This window comes from Alosa pseudoharengus, unplaced genomic scaffold (assembly GCF_046254945.1).
Source record: "Alosa pseudoharengus isolate Yale_2024_CS ecotype anadromous, Long Island Sound unplaced genomic scaffold, YU_APseudo_1.1 YU_APseudo_1.1_scf_13, whole genome shotgun sequence".
Classification (NCBI taxonomy): Eukaryota; Metazoa; Chordata; class Actinopteri; order Clupeiformes; family Clupeidae; genus Alosa; species Alosa pseudoharengus.
In genome coordinates, this window is record NW_027468598.1 from 20,641,468 (window position 1) to 20,658,114 (window position 16,647).

At 46.7% G+C, this 16,647-nt stretch overlaps 1 protein-coding gene across 1 annotated transcript; it reads right to left on the reverse strand.

Moving 5' to 3' along the window:
* Positions 1-12,939: 12,939 nt before the first annotated feature.
* fzd9b (frizzled class receptor 9b) lies at positions 12,940-16,105 on the reverse strand. Its single transcript, XM_076282457.1, has one exon. The coding sequence runs from the start codon at positions 15,451-15,453 to the stop codon at positions 13,588-13,590; it is 1,866 nt and encodes a 621-aa protein (XP_076138572.1). The 5' UTR covers positions 15,454-16,105; the 3' UTR covers positions 12,940-13,587.
* Positions 16,106-16,647: the final 542 nt, after the last annotated feature.

Sequence of the window (16,647 nt, forward strand, 5' to 3'; positions counted from 1 at the left end):
TGTGATGCCAAGAGGAGTTCTCCGACTTGGATGAACAAAGAAGTCATTTTCTCAGCAAGTGGACAAATAATATGATGTAGTCAATTAGGTAAATTTAATCCTTTTTCAGTGGTTATCCACAAAGTACAACTGAACCATTGTAGATTCATCTTTTTTTTCTTCTAAGGAATGGATGATTTTAAGGAACATTCAAGGTTTCTGTTGGAAAATGACCATAGCAAACAAATGAACATAGTTTGCGATAACTATATTTTTTAAATGTGGACTTTTACCAATTTTCTCTATTTCTCTAAATCTTTCGAATTTAAGCTTATTTGAGGTCTTTTGAAATGGCCCTAGAACCATAGATACACTTATCTCTTGCTGTGGTTTAAATGTATGTAGTGCATGTGAATGTGTGTGTGGGTATATGTGTGAATGACTGTGTGTGTGTGTGTGTGTGTGTGTGTCAGATGTGGTGGTTTTAACACAGCTGATACAAAAGACCAATGTGTGTGTGCTGGCACTGCATGTTGTTCTTACAGCACATGGAGAAGCAGAGAGCACAGTGCACTGTTATCTCTACATCAGCGCCATCAGGCCCTCTGCACAGAAAAGGCCTGCATTACAGACGGACACTGAGAAGAGAGAGGTAAAGTGTGTGTGTATGTGTGTGTGTGAGAGAGAGAGAGAGAGAGAGAGAGAGAGAGAGAGAGAGAGAGGGAGGGAGGGAGGGAGGGAGGGAGAGAGAGCGATTCTGCATTTTGAGAGCTGTAGGCTGAGCCTTTGATGACCAGGCGTGACAGGAGGAAATATTTGCCGGAGGAAAAGCATGTCCACGCACACACACACACACACACACACACACACACACACACACACACACACACACACACACACACACACACACACAGTGTGACACCCTGGATGTATGCACCCTCTTGCAAGGGCCTGTGGTCAAACACAACACCTGTCCCAACATCTTGTCACCACAGAAACAGCCTGTGCCCTCTCTGATATTGGGTGACGTTTTTATGTCCTGGATTAAGTAGAGCGAACGGAGCAACATCACACATGTCACCCAAACTCAGACGGAGGGGAGGAGAGAGAGAGATCAGAGAGAGGAGCAAAGATAGACAGAGAGGGAGGAGAGGGAGACAGATCAGAGAGAAATTTCTGAAAGAAGAAAAGAAAGAAAAAGCATAAGTGTTGCAGAAATGTTGATGATGGCCTCGATGTCGCTACAGGGTTTTAATTATTGGAGGACAGAGTTGTCAGAAAGAGCTGTTTCTGTATTTGCATTGTGTGTGAGTGTAGCCTAGGTGTAACCTATGTGTTATGAGTGTGTGTGTGTGTGTGTGTGTGTGTGTGTATGTGTGTGTGTGTGTGTGTGTGTGTGTGTGTGTGTACATAATCACTATGAGTGTGTGTGTGAGTGTGTATATGAGAGTGAGTGTGTGTGTAAAGTCTTCAGCACTCATGATTAACAGCGTGCTGTAGTCCTGTGGTCTTCCCGTTGCTGTAAAGCCACAGAGTCATCAGAGAGGCGCCGCCGCTTAACTGTGTGAGTCTGATGTTAGCCAGGAAACATATCACCTGAGGGCCTCACACACACACACACACAAACACACACACACACACACACACACACACACACACACACACACACACACACACACACACACACACACACAATGATTTGTGAGGTGCCCACGCACACATTGTTAGCCAGAACATCAACACATAGCAGTCTCACTTTGGGTTATTCCTAATTAAAAAGCAAATATTCAAGCCATAAACACACACAAACACACACACACACACACACACACACACACACACACACACACACACACACACACACACACACACACACACACACACACCAACACACACACACACCACACACACACACACATTCAAGTGTAATTAAGGACCCCGCCTAGCCCCAACCATATCCCACCTTGAAGTTGTATTCATCAGTCCTTTGTTGAATGGGGTGAGTGAAAGAGAGAGGGCCAGGGAGGAGGAGAGGGCTGATGCCCTGCATTCACTCTCTCACTAAAGCCATCATCTGCTCCCCAATAAAGCACAAAGAACTGCCAGACAGAAGGCCCAATCAAGCGAATCACCCAAAAGGTGCGTTAACCAATTTGATTGGACTAATCATCATTAGGACAATCACTTATAGGTTTGAAAAAAAAAAAAAAACTTAAAAGGTACTGAAACAAAGGCAATAATATTGCTTCCTAACTGGACAAATAGCTTTCATTCTCTACTTTTATTACACTTTACTACATGGCCTGATTCTACATTTTACTACACTTTCCTACACGGTCTGATTCTGCCTTTCAATTTATGACCTTCAATTTCCAGCAATTGGGGCTGTAGAATCTTCCGGAGAAAAACTAAACAATGGCCCACCCAGCAATCCCAGTCAGTGGAGCAGCTGACTGGTCACCCTTCCACAGCCTCTCAGTCAGCCGTAAAGCGCAGAGGCGGACGGAATGGTTTGGCCATCACGGCTGGAGATCTAAGGAGACGGAGGCCAGCGTCCCGGCCGCAGGGTCAAGGAGCAGAGAGAGGGAGGGAGACGGAGGAGAGATGGAGATGTGGAGGCAGTGGGTGTGGGTGTGGAGATGGGAGAGAATCAGGAGGTGGTCCAGGACATGGGTGGCTGAGAGGGCAACAGGTGGATGGGCAGTGTAGTGTAGCCATGTGAGGAGGATGATTGATGATAGATGATGGAAGAGAGGGAGGGAGGGAGAGAGAAACAGAGAGAGAGAGAGAGAGAGAGAGAGAGAGAGAGAGAGAGAGAGAGAGAGAGAGAATGACCCATTCCAGAAAAGGAGATATTGGCATACTTTGTTCAAATGCAACGGTTTGCTTCCACCAAGAAGAGGAGGCTGAGATCCAATACACAAGGAATTGCATGAGGGTGAGTGTGTGTCTGAAACCTTAAGTTGAATTATATGGAGGATGAGGCCTTGTCTACTTTGGAAGAAAATGAAAGTGGGTCACTGAGCGATGATCATTGCTTACACAAAAGTCCACTCCCTTATAACTTTTCCAGCAACCCTCCAGAAAGGGAATTTTGATCAATGATTAAAATGTATAGGCAAAAGTGTGATTTCTCTTTGTCATCGCACAACAGAGAAACGTGACACCTCTGCTGGGACAATCCCTTTACCGTGCTCTAGCACATAGTTCCTGCTGCAAAGGATTGTGGGGAGTCTTTCCTTCGCCAGCCATTTTTGATAAGACGTTGCCAGCTGTCACGCCACTATTAGCTGGAGGTACGCAGACAGTGAGACAAACTTTGGCTTCGTCTTGCGACAATTTTAGAAACACGTCCATGAACGATGGCAGTCACAGCCACCCCTTAATATAATATAATAATACTATACTATATAGTACATAAAAATAGTAACTCATGCCTTTGAAGTGCCTATTCATTTAAGAGAGAGAGAGAGAGAGAAAGAGAGAGAGAGAAACGAGAGGAAAACAAGGAGATGAGATGAAAGTTGCAACATCAAACACTATGCATTCAGACAGAGGGAATATTTCAGCATTCCCCAGAGAAAAAGAGAGAAAGACAGAGAGAGTGAGAGAGAGGATAAAAAGAGACTCATCGAGCGAAAACAGAGATGTAGACAAGACAAGAAGCAAAGGGTTGTTAAGGGCGGGGGGTTCTTTAACCTAAGCCTTTGTTGACCAGACATGATGTGACAAAATATTCAGTGGGGGATCATAGATGCTCCTTACACAAACACACAGACACTAGTTCTACTTTGTGACATTTGCGTCCTGTTTCAAGGGCCTGTGGTCAAACACATGACTGCTCCCAACATCTTGTCGCTACGGAAACAGCCTGTGCCCTCTCTGATATTGGGTGATGTTTTTATGTCCTGGATTAAGAAGAGAGAACAGAGTGACAGCACATGTGTCACCCAAACTCAGACGGAGGGGAGGAGAGAGAGAGATCAGAGAGAGGAGCAAAGATAGACAGAGAGGGAGGGAGGGCAAAGCAGCCAAGTGTTTAATGCCTCCTCTCCCTTCTCTCTCTCCCTCCCTACTTCCTTCTCTCTGCCTCTTCTCTTTGAACGTCGCTGAAAGCAGGTCATGATGCTGCATCGTTTTCTCGACTTTGTTGTCGTTTCTCTGCGTTCTCTCTTTCTCTGTCTCTCTTGATCCCTTGCCCTCCTTTTCTCTGCTGAGACGCTGGTATTGAAGATTAGAAAGAGGGGTGCTGCTTGGCAACCAAATCAAAATGGCAGGGCCCTCTCTCTCTCTCTCTCTCTCTCTCTCTCTCTTCTTCTCCTCTCTCGCTCTCTCTCTCTGTTAAGCATGACCTACATCATCGTCTCTGTCTATCCCCTCTTTTTCATCTACTCCTTTTGCTCTCTGTAGCAGTGACCCAAATCCTGCTGCGCTTGCCTGTGATCTCAGCTTCTCCAACACTGCCGGGATGATATTGTGCCGCCGCCTCTGCCGCCACGGCTCCAGTTTTTGTCGCTCTTGTCACTTTGCCGCCCTGTTGTGTCATTGTCCCCTGCCCGTGTCACGTCACGCCACGTCACATCTCTTTGAACTTTGCCGCGATGGGAGGGGAGGGCAGAGGAAGACATGTACCATCGGCCGACACCAACAGCAGAGCTGGATCACAATCTAGGTCGCCTGCCCTTGTACTTGCAAGCCCTCTTTCCACCAAACTGCTTTGAACTGTATACGTTTCTACAACAGAAATATATTTTTGCCTTTTTCTTTAAATCTATGGGTCCTTCCAAATCAATGGATTTTTACACTCACAGCTTGTACACCCACTTAAACTGTTTCCATTCCGGCTCGTGAGATGAGGGTGAGTGAGGGTGAGAAGAGAGTGAAGGTCAGGAGAGCATGTGTCTTATTCCCCAGTGATCAAAGGCACAGTTGTAGCGGACACTTGGTAATACAGATGACACACACCCTACTGAAGATATTACACTTGGTATCAGCACAGGGCAGTGAGCGAATCTCTAGTTCTGGCTAGAGCTATCTGCTCAGAGATGTCTCTCTCTCTCTCTGTCCTCCTCCATCTTTTCTTTCTCTTCTTTCTTTCAATCCTTTTTTAATATCAGTCCTCAAATGAAACCCACATCATGTGTGTACACAGCGCATGCTGTGCCTGGCACTGCACAGGGCATCCAAGGTCCACATTCTCTTCCGTTTTCAATCTAATAACCTGTGTGTGTGTGTGTGTGTGTGTGTGCATACGTGTGTAGATGAGAGTTGAAAGGGAAGTGCGAGGCACTCGGATGAAAGTGGGAAGCTCATCAGCGTTTGTCTGAGTGTGTGTGAGTGTGTGTGTGTGTGTGTGTGTGTGTGTAAGGCCGAGTGAGTGTGGGAGAAAGGGAGATGGACAGCTCCTCTGATAGGCCTGCTTATGAGATAAAAGAACCTAGATGAGAGAAGCTGATTCTGACTGGCAAATGGATGGACAGGAGAGACAGACTGTCTCACTGGAGTCGCTGATGCTCTTTCTCTCTCTCTCACACACACACACAGGCGTGTTTACGGTGCTGTGCATAACTCATCACCATCGTCATGGTAGCCGTTGTGTTTCTCTAGCTTAGATCTACATCACAATCTATGCCTTCCATCTGTGACTCACCTTGTTACATCTATCAAGGCTAAGTCATCAATCTGTCGAAAACTAGTCCCAAACTGTAGACCGGTTGATTTGCATGCCAATCACCCCTGCTTCCTTTGGTAAAAGGGACTCCTGGCTCTCCACAGATTTACATCAGTCTACTGCTGGCAGTCTACATACAGTCTTCTAGTCCCAGGAGTTTGGTAGCTCTCCTAATCACTTGAATCCAAGTTGCGGTAATTTTGAACATTCAGGTTGCTTTGGGACATCACAGAAAGTCTCAACAAAGAGTTCACTGTTTCGACAGGGTTTGCTAAAAGCATTCAGGAAAAGGGAAAAAAGTTTTTTTTGAGGGGGGGTTATTCTGGGAATGTCAGAGAGTATTTATTTGAAAAATATTTTAGGAGATATTTTAGCTCTGCTGCTTCCCCTCTCCCGATGTTTCGCTGCAATGTTCCACTGAGATGTTTTTATTCACCCAAAACTATTTTTGGCCACGGCAGACCCCAACATTTACTCTTAAATCGTTACAAAGAGGAGTCTGAGACGTAGAGGGAAAAACAGGTAGAAGGAGAAAAGGGTGAATGATAGTGTGGGAGGGAGAGAAATAGAAATAGGGGCAAATGAGAAAGAGGAAAGGGCAGAGAGAGGTAAGGTCTGTACAGTATTGTATCCACTGTTTGGTAAACATTACTGTGATGGAGTGCTGTCACTATACGGTTGAGCATGCTCCAATGACCCTGGCTCTTTGGTGTTGTGGTCAAGCTGCAGGTTTGGTATCCAGCAGGAGACCTGGGTCCAAGGCCAGGTGGAATGACTGCTCCCTCCCTGCGCTTCAATTACCGTGTGTAAAGTATGTGTGTATGTGGTTGTATTTGGGTGTATGTGGGTGTATGTGTCCAGATGGTCTGAAAATAAACACTATGCTATGTGTCCGAGTAGAAGAAAAAAGATGCTTCAAGGTTTTTTGTGTGTGTTTATTTAGAGTATTATATAGTTTATTTCCTTCATTGGTGAGTGAGTTGAAACACACTCTACATGGCTCTGATGTATACACGTGACCTATGATGCGCCCCCTGGGCCATATATCAAGAAAGCTTGCTAATATGAATGAAAAGCTTACACATATACGTTTTCTTGCACATACGCATGAAAAGCTTGTGCATATACTAATTTTTCTTGCCCATATGCATGAAAAGCTTGCACATACACTACTTTTTTATGTGCAAAGTTAAAGTGGTGTGTGAGCTTTTTATGTTTATGCAAGGATAAAATAGAGTATTTTCAATACTAAAAAGTGGTGTTGTTGCATTGCATTGTTTTCTTTTACCAACTTTTAAATAATTCTAGAATTGTTCAGTGTAGACGCAGGCCTTGTCCAAAGTAAGCCAGGTAAATGCAAATATGCATAATTATTTCTCCGTTTAGCCCTTCCATCCACATTAAAAAGGCATATTCCAACACCAAAAATTATACTCTGAGGTGCATCTATTTAAAAAGGCCGGGTTAGCGTTGTAGTGTGAAAAAGTCTACAAAAGACACTCACATCCAAAGCAAATGCTGGACCAAAGCAAGTCACAGCAATAACAACAAAAAAGTCTGCACACTAGTAGCTCCTGAGCAAACATTTAAAGTGTAATTCTGGAGTAATTTGAACACAGGGTTTTTTCCTCCATGACAAGTCGAACACCCACTCAAAAGCTAGATTACGCTGATCGTAGTTTGAGTTTGAACAGCTTTAGCGCTTACAGCCCAAAAGGCTAACAGTGAAATGCAGTGCGCCAAACGTATCCAAACCAGCATTTTATAACCACTAATAATACTCAAAACAGCACCACACTTCTGCAGTAGTATGAATCAGGGATTAGAAACTGTTCCCCACAACATGGAGGCCACCGAAGATGGCAGGTCTTGTAAAACTTCTGTTTAATAAACTCCCTGTAAACTTACTAAGTTCTTGATGCTTCGTTTTATGGGTGGGGACCCTATTCATACCAGAGACTGAAAACAGAATGATTCTATTACGGTTCATTTTGAGCAAAAACATTATTTTTTCGTCCCTGTTCAGTGTTCCAAGGCATCTCCTCTAAATGGTAACCGGTTAGAACATTATAGAATATTATGCAACATTTAGAATTCCAGACACTACCAACAACAAACACTTCTATGGCAGTTCAGTGTTAGCGTGGATGCAAAACTTACAAAAAATTATACAAAACGATAATGTGGATGAAGATCGTTTTCACCTCAAATATGTGTATTTATATTTATCCGGCTTAATGTGGGCAGGACTACAGTTAAACTGTCAATCACATGCAGCAGAGCTGTGAGCCCATTATTGCGTCACAATACAGAATCCGTAGTAACTGACATTCTGATCAAAACAATGTGACCATCTATGAGATCACACTGCTTGAAAGCATTACACATGTTGGTGTCATATGATGTATGCATAAATGTGTGTGTGTGTGAGAGAGAGAAAAGGGAGGGAGGGGGGCATGTGAGTGGTGTGTGAACTCAAACTAGCGCATTTTCATGGAAAGCATCTCTTTGGGGCCTGCAGCTTTTCAGTGGTCTCATTTACACATCAAAAAGAGCCAGGAAGGGAATAGCACTCTGGGGGGTGGGGATCACAGTAACGAGGGATGCTTTATTCTTTCTCCCTCTCTCTTTTTTTCTCTCGTACTCCCTCTTCTATCACTGGCTCTCCAGTCTTTCTCTCCCTCTCTTTCTCTCACTCTAGTTCTCTCTCCACCTTTACTTCTCTCCTTTTCTCTTGCCACACTCCCCTCCCTTCCCCACTCCATCTCTCTCACTCCCTCTGTTCCTCTCATTGTCCCTCCTTCACAGTGGTCAGGGGTGTTGGCAATGCTGAAAGTGGGAGGGGGCCATCCCATAATATCCCCTGTAATGAGACACATGGCTGGAGTGTGAAGTATCTCTCTGCTCTCACACACATTCAGCTCACTGTCTGGGCTGGATTAGCACCATGGCGACAGAACAACAGAATATTTCCTGATCAACATAAGTTATCAGTAGGAGATACAGATGATTTATAAAAAAGGAGGGTTTTTTCACTTTGCTTGTGTGTGTGTGTGTGTGTGTGTGTATGTGTGTGTGTGTGTGTTTTATGAGAGTGAACATGGTGTGTGTGTGTGTGTGTGTGTTTGTGTTAATTGCAGGTGTTCTTGACAACATCACTCTCCCCCAAAGTACTAGTCTTAAGTCGTGATCACTGATACCAGCCCTGGAGGACAAGCACTCTCTCTCACCAGGTTATTCTCTCTCTCTGAAACACACTCCCCCGCCCATACACACACTCTTTTCTTTAACCCCACCCCCCGTCACAAACACACACAAACCCTCTTTCCCCTTATCACACACACACAGAAGCTAGTCTCCCTTACATTCTCCCTCTCACACACCAGTGTGTGTTAGTCTTGATTGTTTTCCTCAGATCCAACTTGACTGTGAGCTTTGATTCAGCGTCTCTCGTTGTGGACAGCCTTACTATCCCCATCACACTGGTCAAAAACATCAGTGTGGCCCTCAACTAGGCTCCGAACACTGACCCTGTTATCTGTTTAAATACACTCTCCAGCACAAAACAAACATTTTAACAACATCTGCAGTCCTGCTGACTACTACCCTCGCGTCACAGGGACACATACACACACCCATGCGCACACACACATACACACAAATGCTTATCAGTGGAGTTGAGTAAGATATGTCCTTGGCCGTGTTTGAGCCTGGTGTGTGTGTGTGTGTGTGTGTGTGTGTGTGTGTGTGTGTGTGTGTGTGTGTGTGTGTGTGTGTGTGTGTGTGTGTGTTGGGGAGGGGGGTGTAGGGGAGCCCTGGGGAGTAGAACATTTCCTGATCTGGTTGTGGAGTGTGTAGGGGTAGTGAGTCAGGAGGCCTGAGGGAGTTTATTTACACTCAGGACTGTACACACACACACACACACACACACTCACTCTCTCTCTCTCTCTCACTCCTCTATCCTGCTCTTGCTCTCTTACAGCTGTTTACTTTCTCCCCTTTTCTTTCTACACCCATTTCACACATACATACACATACACAGACACCAACTATTTTGTACAACACAAAATATACCCCTCTCTTGTTTTTAGAGTTTTCATAAATATTTCACATAAATATTTACATTATGTCCCTCTTGCTGTCTCTGACGTAGAGGCTACATTAGTGTGCACACTGGCCAAAGCTTGAACACATACACATACACACACACGCGCACACACGCACACACACACACACACACACAGAAAGAGAGCAAGAGTGAGAGCCTTTCTCTTCTAAACATTAGAGCCTCCCTGTCCTGTGCTCCAACACAAACAGTGGGATTTTCTGTAGGATGGTTAAATGTAACCTGCGGTTGTTTCAGAGCGAGATCTCTGCGCTGTCTGCCAGACCCCAGACAATAGCAGGAGTGGAGACAATGACCTGGGCCAGGATACAGCCTCGAAAAAACTACCGGGCCCAAGAACACGAACTCAATACCAGAACAAACATTCCGGCAGCCCCCCAAATTACCAACCTGGAGGAATTCAAACCCAGTAGTTTACAGCGTTGTTTGCTAAACATCACTCATGCAATGGCAGAGGACATATTGACATGCGGGTCAAAAATTTGTGTGGTGCTGTCCGTCATAATGGAGTCTGCGGTGCGGGCGGCAGCAGAATGCCTGATGGATCAGTTCTGGTTCTGGTCCACATGCTGATAAAACAGAACAGTACTACAGAGAGAGAGAGAGAGAGAGAGAGACAGAGAGAGAGGGGGGTGTTTAGTAAGCACAGATTTATATATGATTATGACGAACTGGAGCATCAGTGGGCCTTCCTGAGCATATGTTGCATGTGTTAGGTGGAAATGTGTGTGACCAAAATGTTTTAAAAAGCTACACCAGCCTAAATAATCATGTTTTATTTGAGTTGAGTTTAAAAATGTTGTGTATGTAGTGCATGGTTTGGCATGAAGATTGTGTTGAGCTCCACCAGTACAGAGAAATCCTTTCCTTCACCCCCTAAAATTTCAGTTCACTTCTGTTTTATAAGCAGGTCAAACTAAACAATTGAGCTACACAGCATTTCAAAACCATGCTGACATTACAATTATCATTTTTGCTATTCAGTGTTATTAATTGTGCTGTGTATTTACTCAAAGGGGCCCCTTAACTATTGACTTAATTTGCTCATTTGACAACTTCAACTGCGCCCATTTATAGTATACAACCTCCTTTAATGAATTCACGTTGACTGAAATGATGTTATTGTTAACTGCAGTTGAGGCCCAAAAGAGCAGGCTGATCTCCTTGTGCCCGTCGCCACAGACGACTGGCCACTCCGGGTGAAGTCATGACATCTCGCCGGGAAGGTGAAACACAACACTGCCTCCACTACCACGTCTTTCCATGGCTTCACTGCCCTTCGCGCAGCAACGCGGACAGCGACACGGAACAAAATCACCCTGTAATTTATTCGGGCAATGCTTTCCACTTGACTGATGATGTGACGATGTAGCCCTGAGGGTGAGGAGGGGCTTGACCTCACTCCCAGGGTGTCCCCCACGCCACACATTACATAGGCCTGGCCCTCACCACGAACCTGCTAATCCCTGATTACAAATACGATCAAGCACTCACGCTACGCACTCTTTAGTATTTAGAATTTAGCTAGAGCCTAGACCCAATGTCTGCGTTAGAAAAACGTGTAACTCTCCAAGTACAAACAGCACCAATAAGATAGCAAAATCGCGCTGCATCTCATATGTGATGATCCGGACAGCGTGCTATTCAAACTCAGTCGGATCTCCGGATCAAGCATGGCAAAAAACTGGCGTTATTTGCATGGCTAGGCGAGATCAAAGCGACACGAAGGGAGACTAGCATGCTAGAGCGGCACACAAAGGGCGCACCAGAAGGGCTTTAGTCGACTCCTTAATGAAACGTCTGACTCGGACAATTTAGGGCTGGCGAGGCGAACTGTATTAAGTCGATGTCTCGTCTGTTGCACGTTTTTAGATATTCTCTTTGAGGTCTTATTCAGCAAAGTCTCAAGGGAAAACACAGTAGCTGAGAGCACTCTAAGGAACAAGAACATAACGGTCGCACCATATGCTTGTGTTGAAATCTGAAGTGTAGAAGCTAACCTGAAGGCACAAGTTATACTGCCAAACATTTAAAGTTGGCTAGGCATATTAATAAAACGCCCGTCCTCATTACATGATGAAAGAGAACCCGAATTTCTTACTTTCTTTAAACAGATACTATGTTTAAGAGGAATGGTATGACTGTAGGTCTGTTAAGAATCCCAATAATAACCTCTCATGCCCGAAGACGAAGGGGGAGCAGTACTAGGGCACGGGACGGGAGCAGGCTTTACGCATCTGTTTGCGCCAGGGCTATTCATGGCGAGTCCATTGAAAGCTGTGGCTGAATGAGGCTTTCATGTCCACGATTTGCATATGAACCAGGACAAGCTTTTAGCTGCTAACTTAAACCACTTCGCTCTAAATATTTGCATTGCTTTGACGCAGCCGGTTTAATCTGACAATGTTAGAGGGGTTAAAACCTCATAGGATAAAATGTGTAACTTTATGTCTCCCCAATTCTCAGTGCACTGAAAGAGATATTTATTTTTAAAGATGGTTTGTGAATAGGCTGGACGCCATTCACTAGGAGAAAGAACCTGATTCGATTCAGATAACAAGCGATTAGGGTAATAGAGAATTCTTCCCGTGGAATTCCAGTGAGACGTCAATGGACTTCACATGAATAGCTGACTTCTGTTTGCGCCACTTAAACGCAAGTGCTGGCTACATTGACCGGCATTTGGACATGCTAAACATACAAAAGACCAGGCACCGTTTTCTCATAGACACCTTCACACGTCTCTTTTACTGGTGATAGTTTGCATTCTTGCGTTTAGGGGTCGGATATGGTTGCTTTTATCGTTGATTCGGAGAGGGAAAAGTTGGGTATACACTCTAATACAGACGCGCACACATACAGAGAGAAAGCAAGAGAGAGAGAGAGACCGAGAGATTGCCGCTGTGGCACAGTGCAAACTGATAACTCAGCCACATGTTTAAACATACCACTCTCATGACAGCGTTTGCACAAATAAGCAAATTGATATTTTTAAATTCAGGCGGGCAGATTGTTTTCACACGTGGCGATATCCAGCCCACGCTCATTATTTTATCTAGAACTATTAATCCGCTGAACTAATGGTCACGATTACGTAAATGGCGCTCATACCACGCACGTCTTCAAACAAGCAAAACAATGAAGGACCATTAAAACCATGACATATAGTTGAAAATATATAGCGCATTTATTATCTTTTTTCTAGAACATTAAATTTATAAAGGCACTTCCCTTTCATTGGCTCTCAGAACTGTGAATAGAACTCAATCATCTGACAAACCAAAACAAATAGAAATTAAATATATACAATAAATAGCGATAATATATCTTACATTTACACATACTGAAGTGTTTTATAGAGTTTCAAAAAAAGTACACATCCTTGTATTCATAAACCCATGCAAGGCAACCTTGCTTTGCAAATAAGTATTATAAACAGCCTGCATATCTGAAAGTTATTTTTTCGTTTCTTTTTTTTTGTATCTGAATTTGTTCCATTGCATGTTTACTATGAGTAATATAAGAGTTTTCCCTTAATCTTGTTCAGTCTTTTCTCAGAGTCTGTCAACCGACTCTTTCAATGCCCTGTTAAAACACATGTGATGACAATGTCAGTGACAGCCTGACTTAAAAATGTCTTCAGTTCATCTTTGGGAGAGGGCAAATCACCCCCAATCTGCTCCCAAACTGTCCCTTTCAGATGAGGTCAAAAAGTCTCCCTTTGCAGCTTTGTGCATTCAGACTCACAACACAAATACACATGCACCCCCCCCCCCCTCCTCCACACACACACACACAAGCAGTCCGCCTTTTAAACATGAGCAGGTCCGTCCAGGTAAGGGTCAGTCTTGGACATGTGTAGCACCACCGCGGGGGACTTGTAGTGGCAGTGCGTGCTGTTACACCCGGGCACGCCACCTACACCCCCACCACCACCACCTCCTCCACCTGCGCCTCCTCCGCCCATGCCCACCACCAGCCCCCCGGGCACCACCCCTCCGCAGGGCTTCCTGTTGCTAGTCCTCTCTGCCAGCTTGCGGCTGCACAGGCCCTGCCACGTCTGCAGCGTCTTGGAGCTCCACACCCAGACGCCACTGGTGATGCCCACTACCAGCGACATGAAGATCTTGAGCATGAAGACGCCGACGGTGGGCACCGACTCGGCAAGCGAGCAGTCCTCGTGCCGGCGGCCCGTCAGCGTCACGCACTTGGCCTCTAGGCCGCGGAACGCCCAGTAGTCCACGTTGAGGCGCTCGTAAAAGTAGCAGACGATGACGCAGGTTGCCGGCACCGTGTAGAGGATGGAGTAGACGCCGATCTTGACCATCAGCTTCTCCAGCTTGGCCGTGTTGGTGCCCTCGGTCTTCATAACGCGCCGGATGTGGAAGAGCGCCACGAAGCCGGAGAGCAGGAACGAGGTGCCCGCCACCAGGTAGAAGGACAGCGGCACCAGCACGAAACCCGTCAGCGCGCCAACGTCCATGCTGCCCACGTAGCAGAGCCCTGTCAGCTCGTCGCCTGCCACCTTCCTCATGGTGAGGATGACGATGGTCTTGAGCGCGGGCAGCCCCCAGGCGGCCATGTGGAAGTAGGAGCTGTGCGCCTCGATGGCCTCGTGGCCCCACTTCTTGCCGGCCGCCAGGAACCAGGTGAGCGTGAGAATGACCCACCAGATGGAGCTGGCCATGCCGAAGTAGTAGAGGATGAGGAAGACGATTGTGCAGCCGGTGCTCTCCAGGCCCTCCTGGATGATGTAGAGCTCGCCGTTTTCGCGGTCACAGGCGATGTTCTCGGCGCCGGCCACCGAGCGGATGATGAAGGCCACCGAGTAGACGTTGTAGCACATGGAGAGGAAGATGATGGGCCGCTCCGGGTACTGGAAGCGCTGCGGCTCCAGCAGGAAGGTGAGCACGGTGAAGGCGGTCGAGACGAAGCAGAGTGTCGACCACACGGCCATCCACACAAAGGCGAAGTCCTTGTCGCGGCGCGACCAGAAGACATCGACTGCCGGCGAGCACCGCGGCGCACACGAGCCGCTCTTCTCCACGTACTGGAACTTCTCCGGGTTGGGGCACGTGCCCAGTCCGCCGGGCCCCCGGCCCCCTACCCCTCCGCCGGGGCCGCCACTGCCACCTCCGCCTGCCGGGCGCTGCCTGGGCGGCACGGGCAGCATGCCCTCGCCCTTCTTGCCCTCCACCTTGGTGTCATTCTCGGGCGCCTCCATGCAGAGCGCCTGTGGGTCGTTGCGCGTGGGCAGGCGGGAGCAGTCCAGCGAGTCAGGCCAGGCGTAGTGGAACTTCTCCATGATGGGCGAGCACTTCTGGCGTGCCTGCTCGCACATGGGCCGGCACGCGGGGATGGATGCCGACACCTTGTCAGTGCACATGGGCGCATAGAGCGAACAGAGGAAGAACCGCAGGTGTGGGTCGCAGCCGTACTCCACCAGTGGCGCAAACTCCTGAAGCTTGATGGCTGCCTCACGCTGACTCTCGTGCCCCATGAAGTTGGGCATGCGCGTCTCGTTGTAGCCGATGCCCTGGCACATGGGGATGGTGATGGGCTCGCACTTGGCCGGCTGGCCCCGCTCCGGGTCGTACAAGGCAATTTCCAGGCTGGACGCGGCCAGGACCAGCTGACACCAGAGAGCGACCACTACCTGCGCGGTGGAACCCCACATGCTGTCGGCTCAGTCATGCATTTAACGCGAAGGGGAAGCGGTGGATGAAGCAGCCAGTGACGCTACAGCAGCCTCCACATATGAAGTCCCGAGGTGGATTCAAAAACAACGAGGGGTAAAACTCCAAAGCTAGCTCTTCTTCATTGCGTCCCACAGGAACAGATCCAAACGCACTCGCCTGCAGCAATACACAGCACGACTCGGATGCTGAGGGGAGAATATTCTGTCCAAGTAGGCTAGCGCGGTAAATAATTCCCCTTGATATAAAGAAGCGTGTGGGCAACGCAGCTCCTCAAAACGCGCGGGTCCCCACGAGACTCCAAAACGACACTTTAACTCAAGTGCTTTACCGTTAAATCCAGGAATTCTTCAGTGGCTTAACTTTCAGAAGACAGCGAAAGTAATTTAAACTAATCTGTGATTAGAGCCCGTTTAGCGATTTATAAACAGTTGTAAACGCCAGAAAAACAAATAACGACACGTACTCTTCACGCTGTTAGCCGTTAACTGCGTTTGATATCCATACGCATTGTAACGCAAATCTAAGCGGTGGGACTCACAACAGAATCATTGTCCGGCGTGCTGCGAGTTTGTTGAATGGCCGGTCGACGTCCTCAAAGCCTCTAGGGTCTCCTCTCTCCGACCGCTCGGCAGAACTAAACTCCTGTCTCCACTTCGCCCGACCAGTCCTCTCCCTAGCGGGGGTGGGTCGCCAGTGACGTCCTAATTGTGACCCGCCCACCATGTCCCTAAGAAGGACATTTTTTTTCATAGAAAATACATTACATTTATTTTCATGGCATATTTGATGCGAACCGCATATCATAAACTCTAGCAAAATGAAACAGTGATATCCTTGCATATCCAAAAATATTTTAAGTGTACCAGTGCCATGCATTTCTTTTCCAAGAACAACAACTAATTATTTGTATTTAATCATTATTTCTGTTTTTGCTGAGTGCAACCGCACCGCACACAAGCAGTAAGTAACCTATTACTCCTACATATAAAAGCGTCCAACGAGGTCCCAAAAGAGTTAGGGGAAGTGTAGCCAAAGTCCTGAATTTCCATAAACTGTATTATTAACTGGACACTAATTTTGGTCGAATCGATTTTCCTCATTTTAGAGACCATTGTTTTCAGGCACGATCTGCACACGGTTCAGGTTGTGTGCCCCGAAAATAAGCCACATGC

What these genes read in the sequence shown, in the direction of transcription:
- fzd9b (XM_076282457.1), bottom strand. Translation starts at nt 15,453, where the DNA reads ATGTGGGGTTCCACCGCGCAGGTAGTGGTCGCTCTCTGGTGTCAGCTG.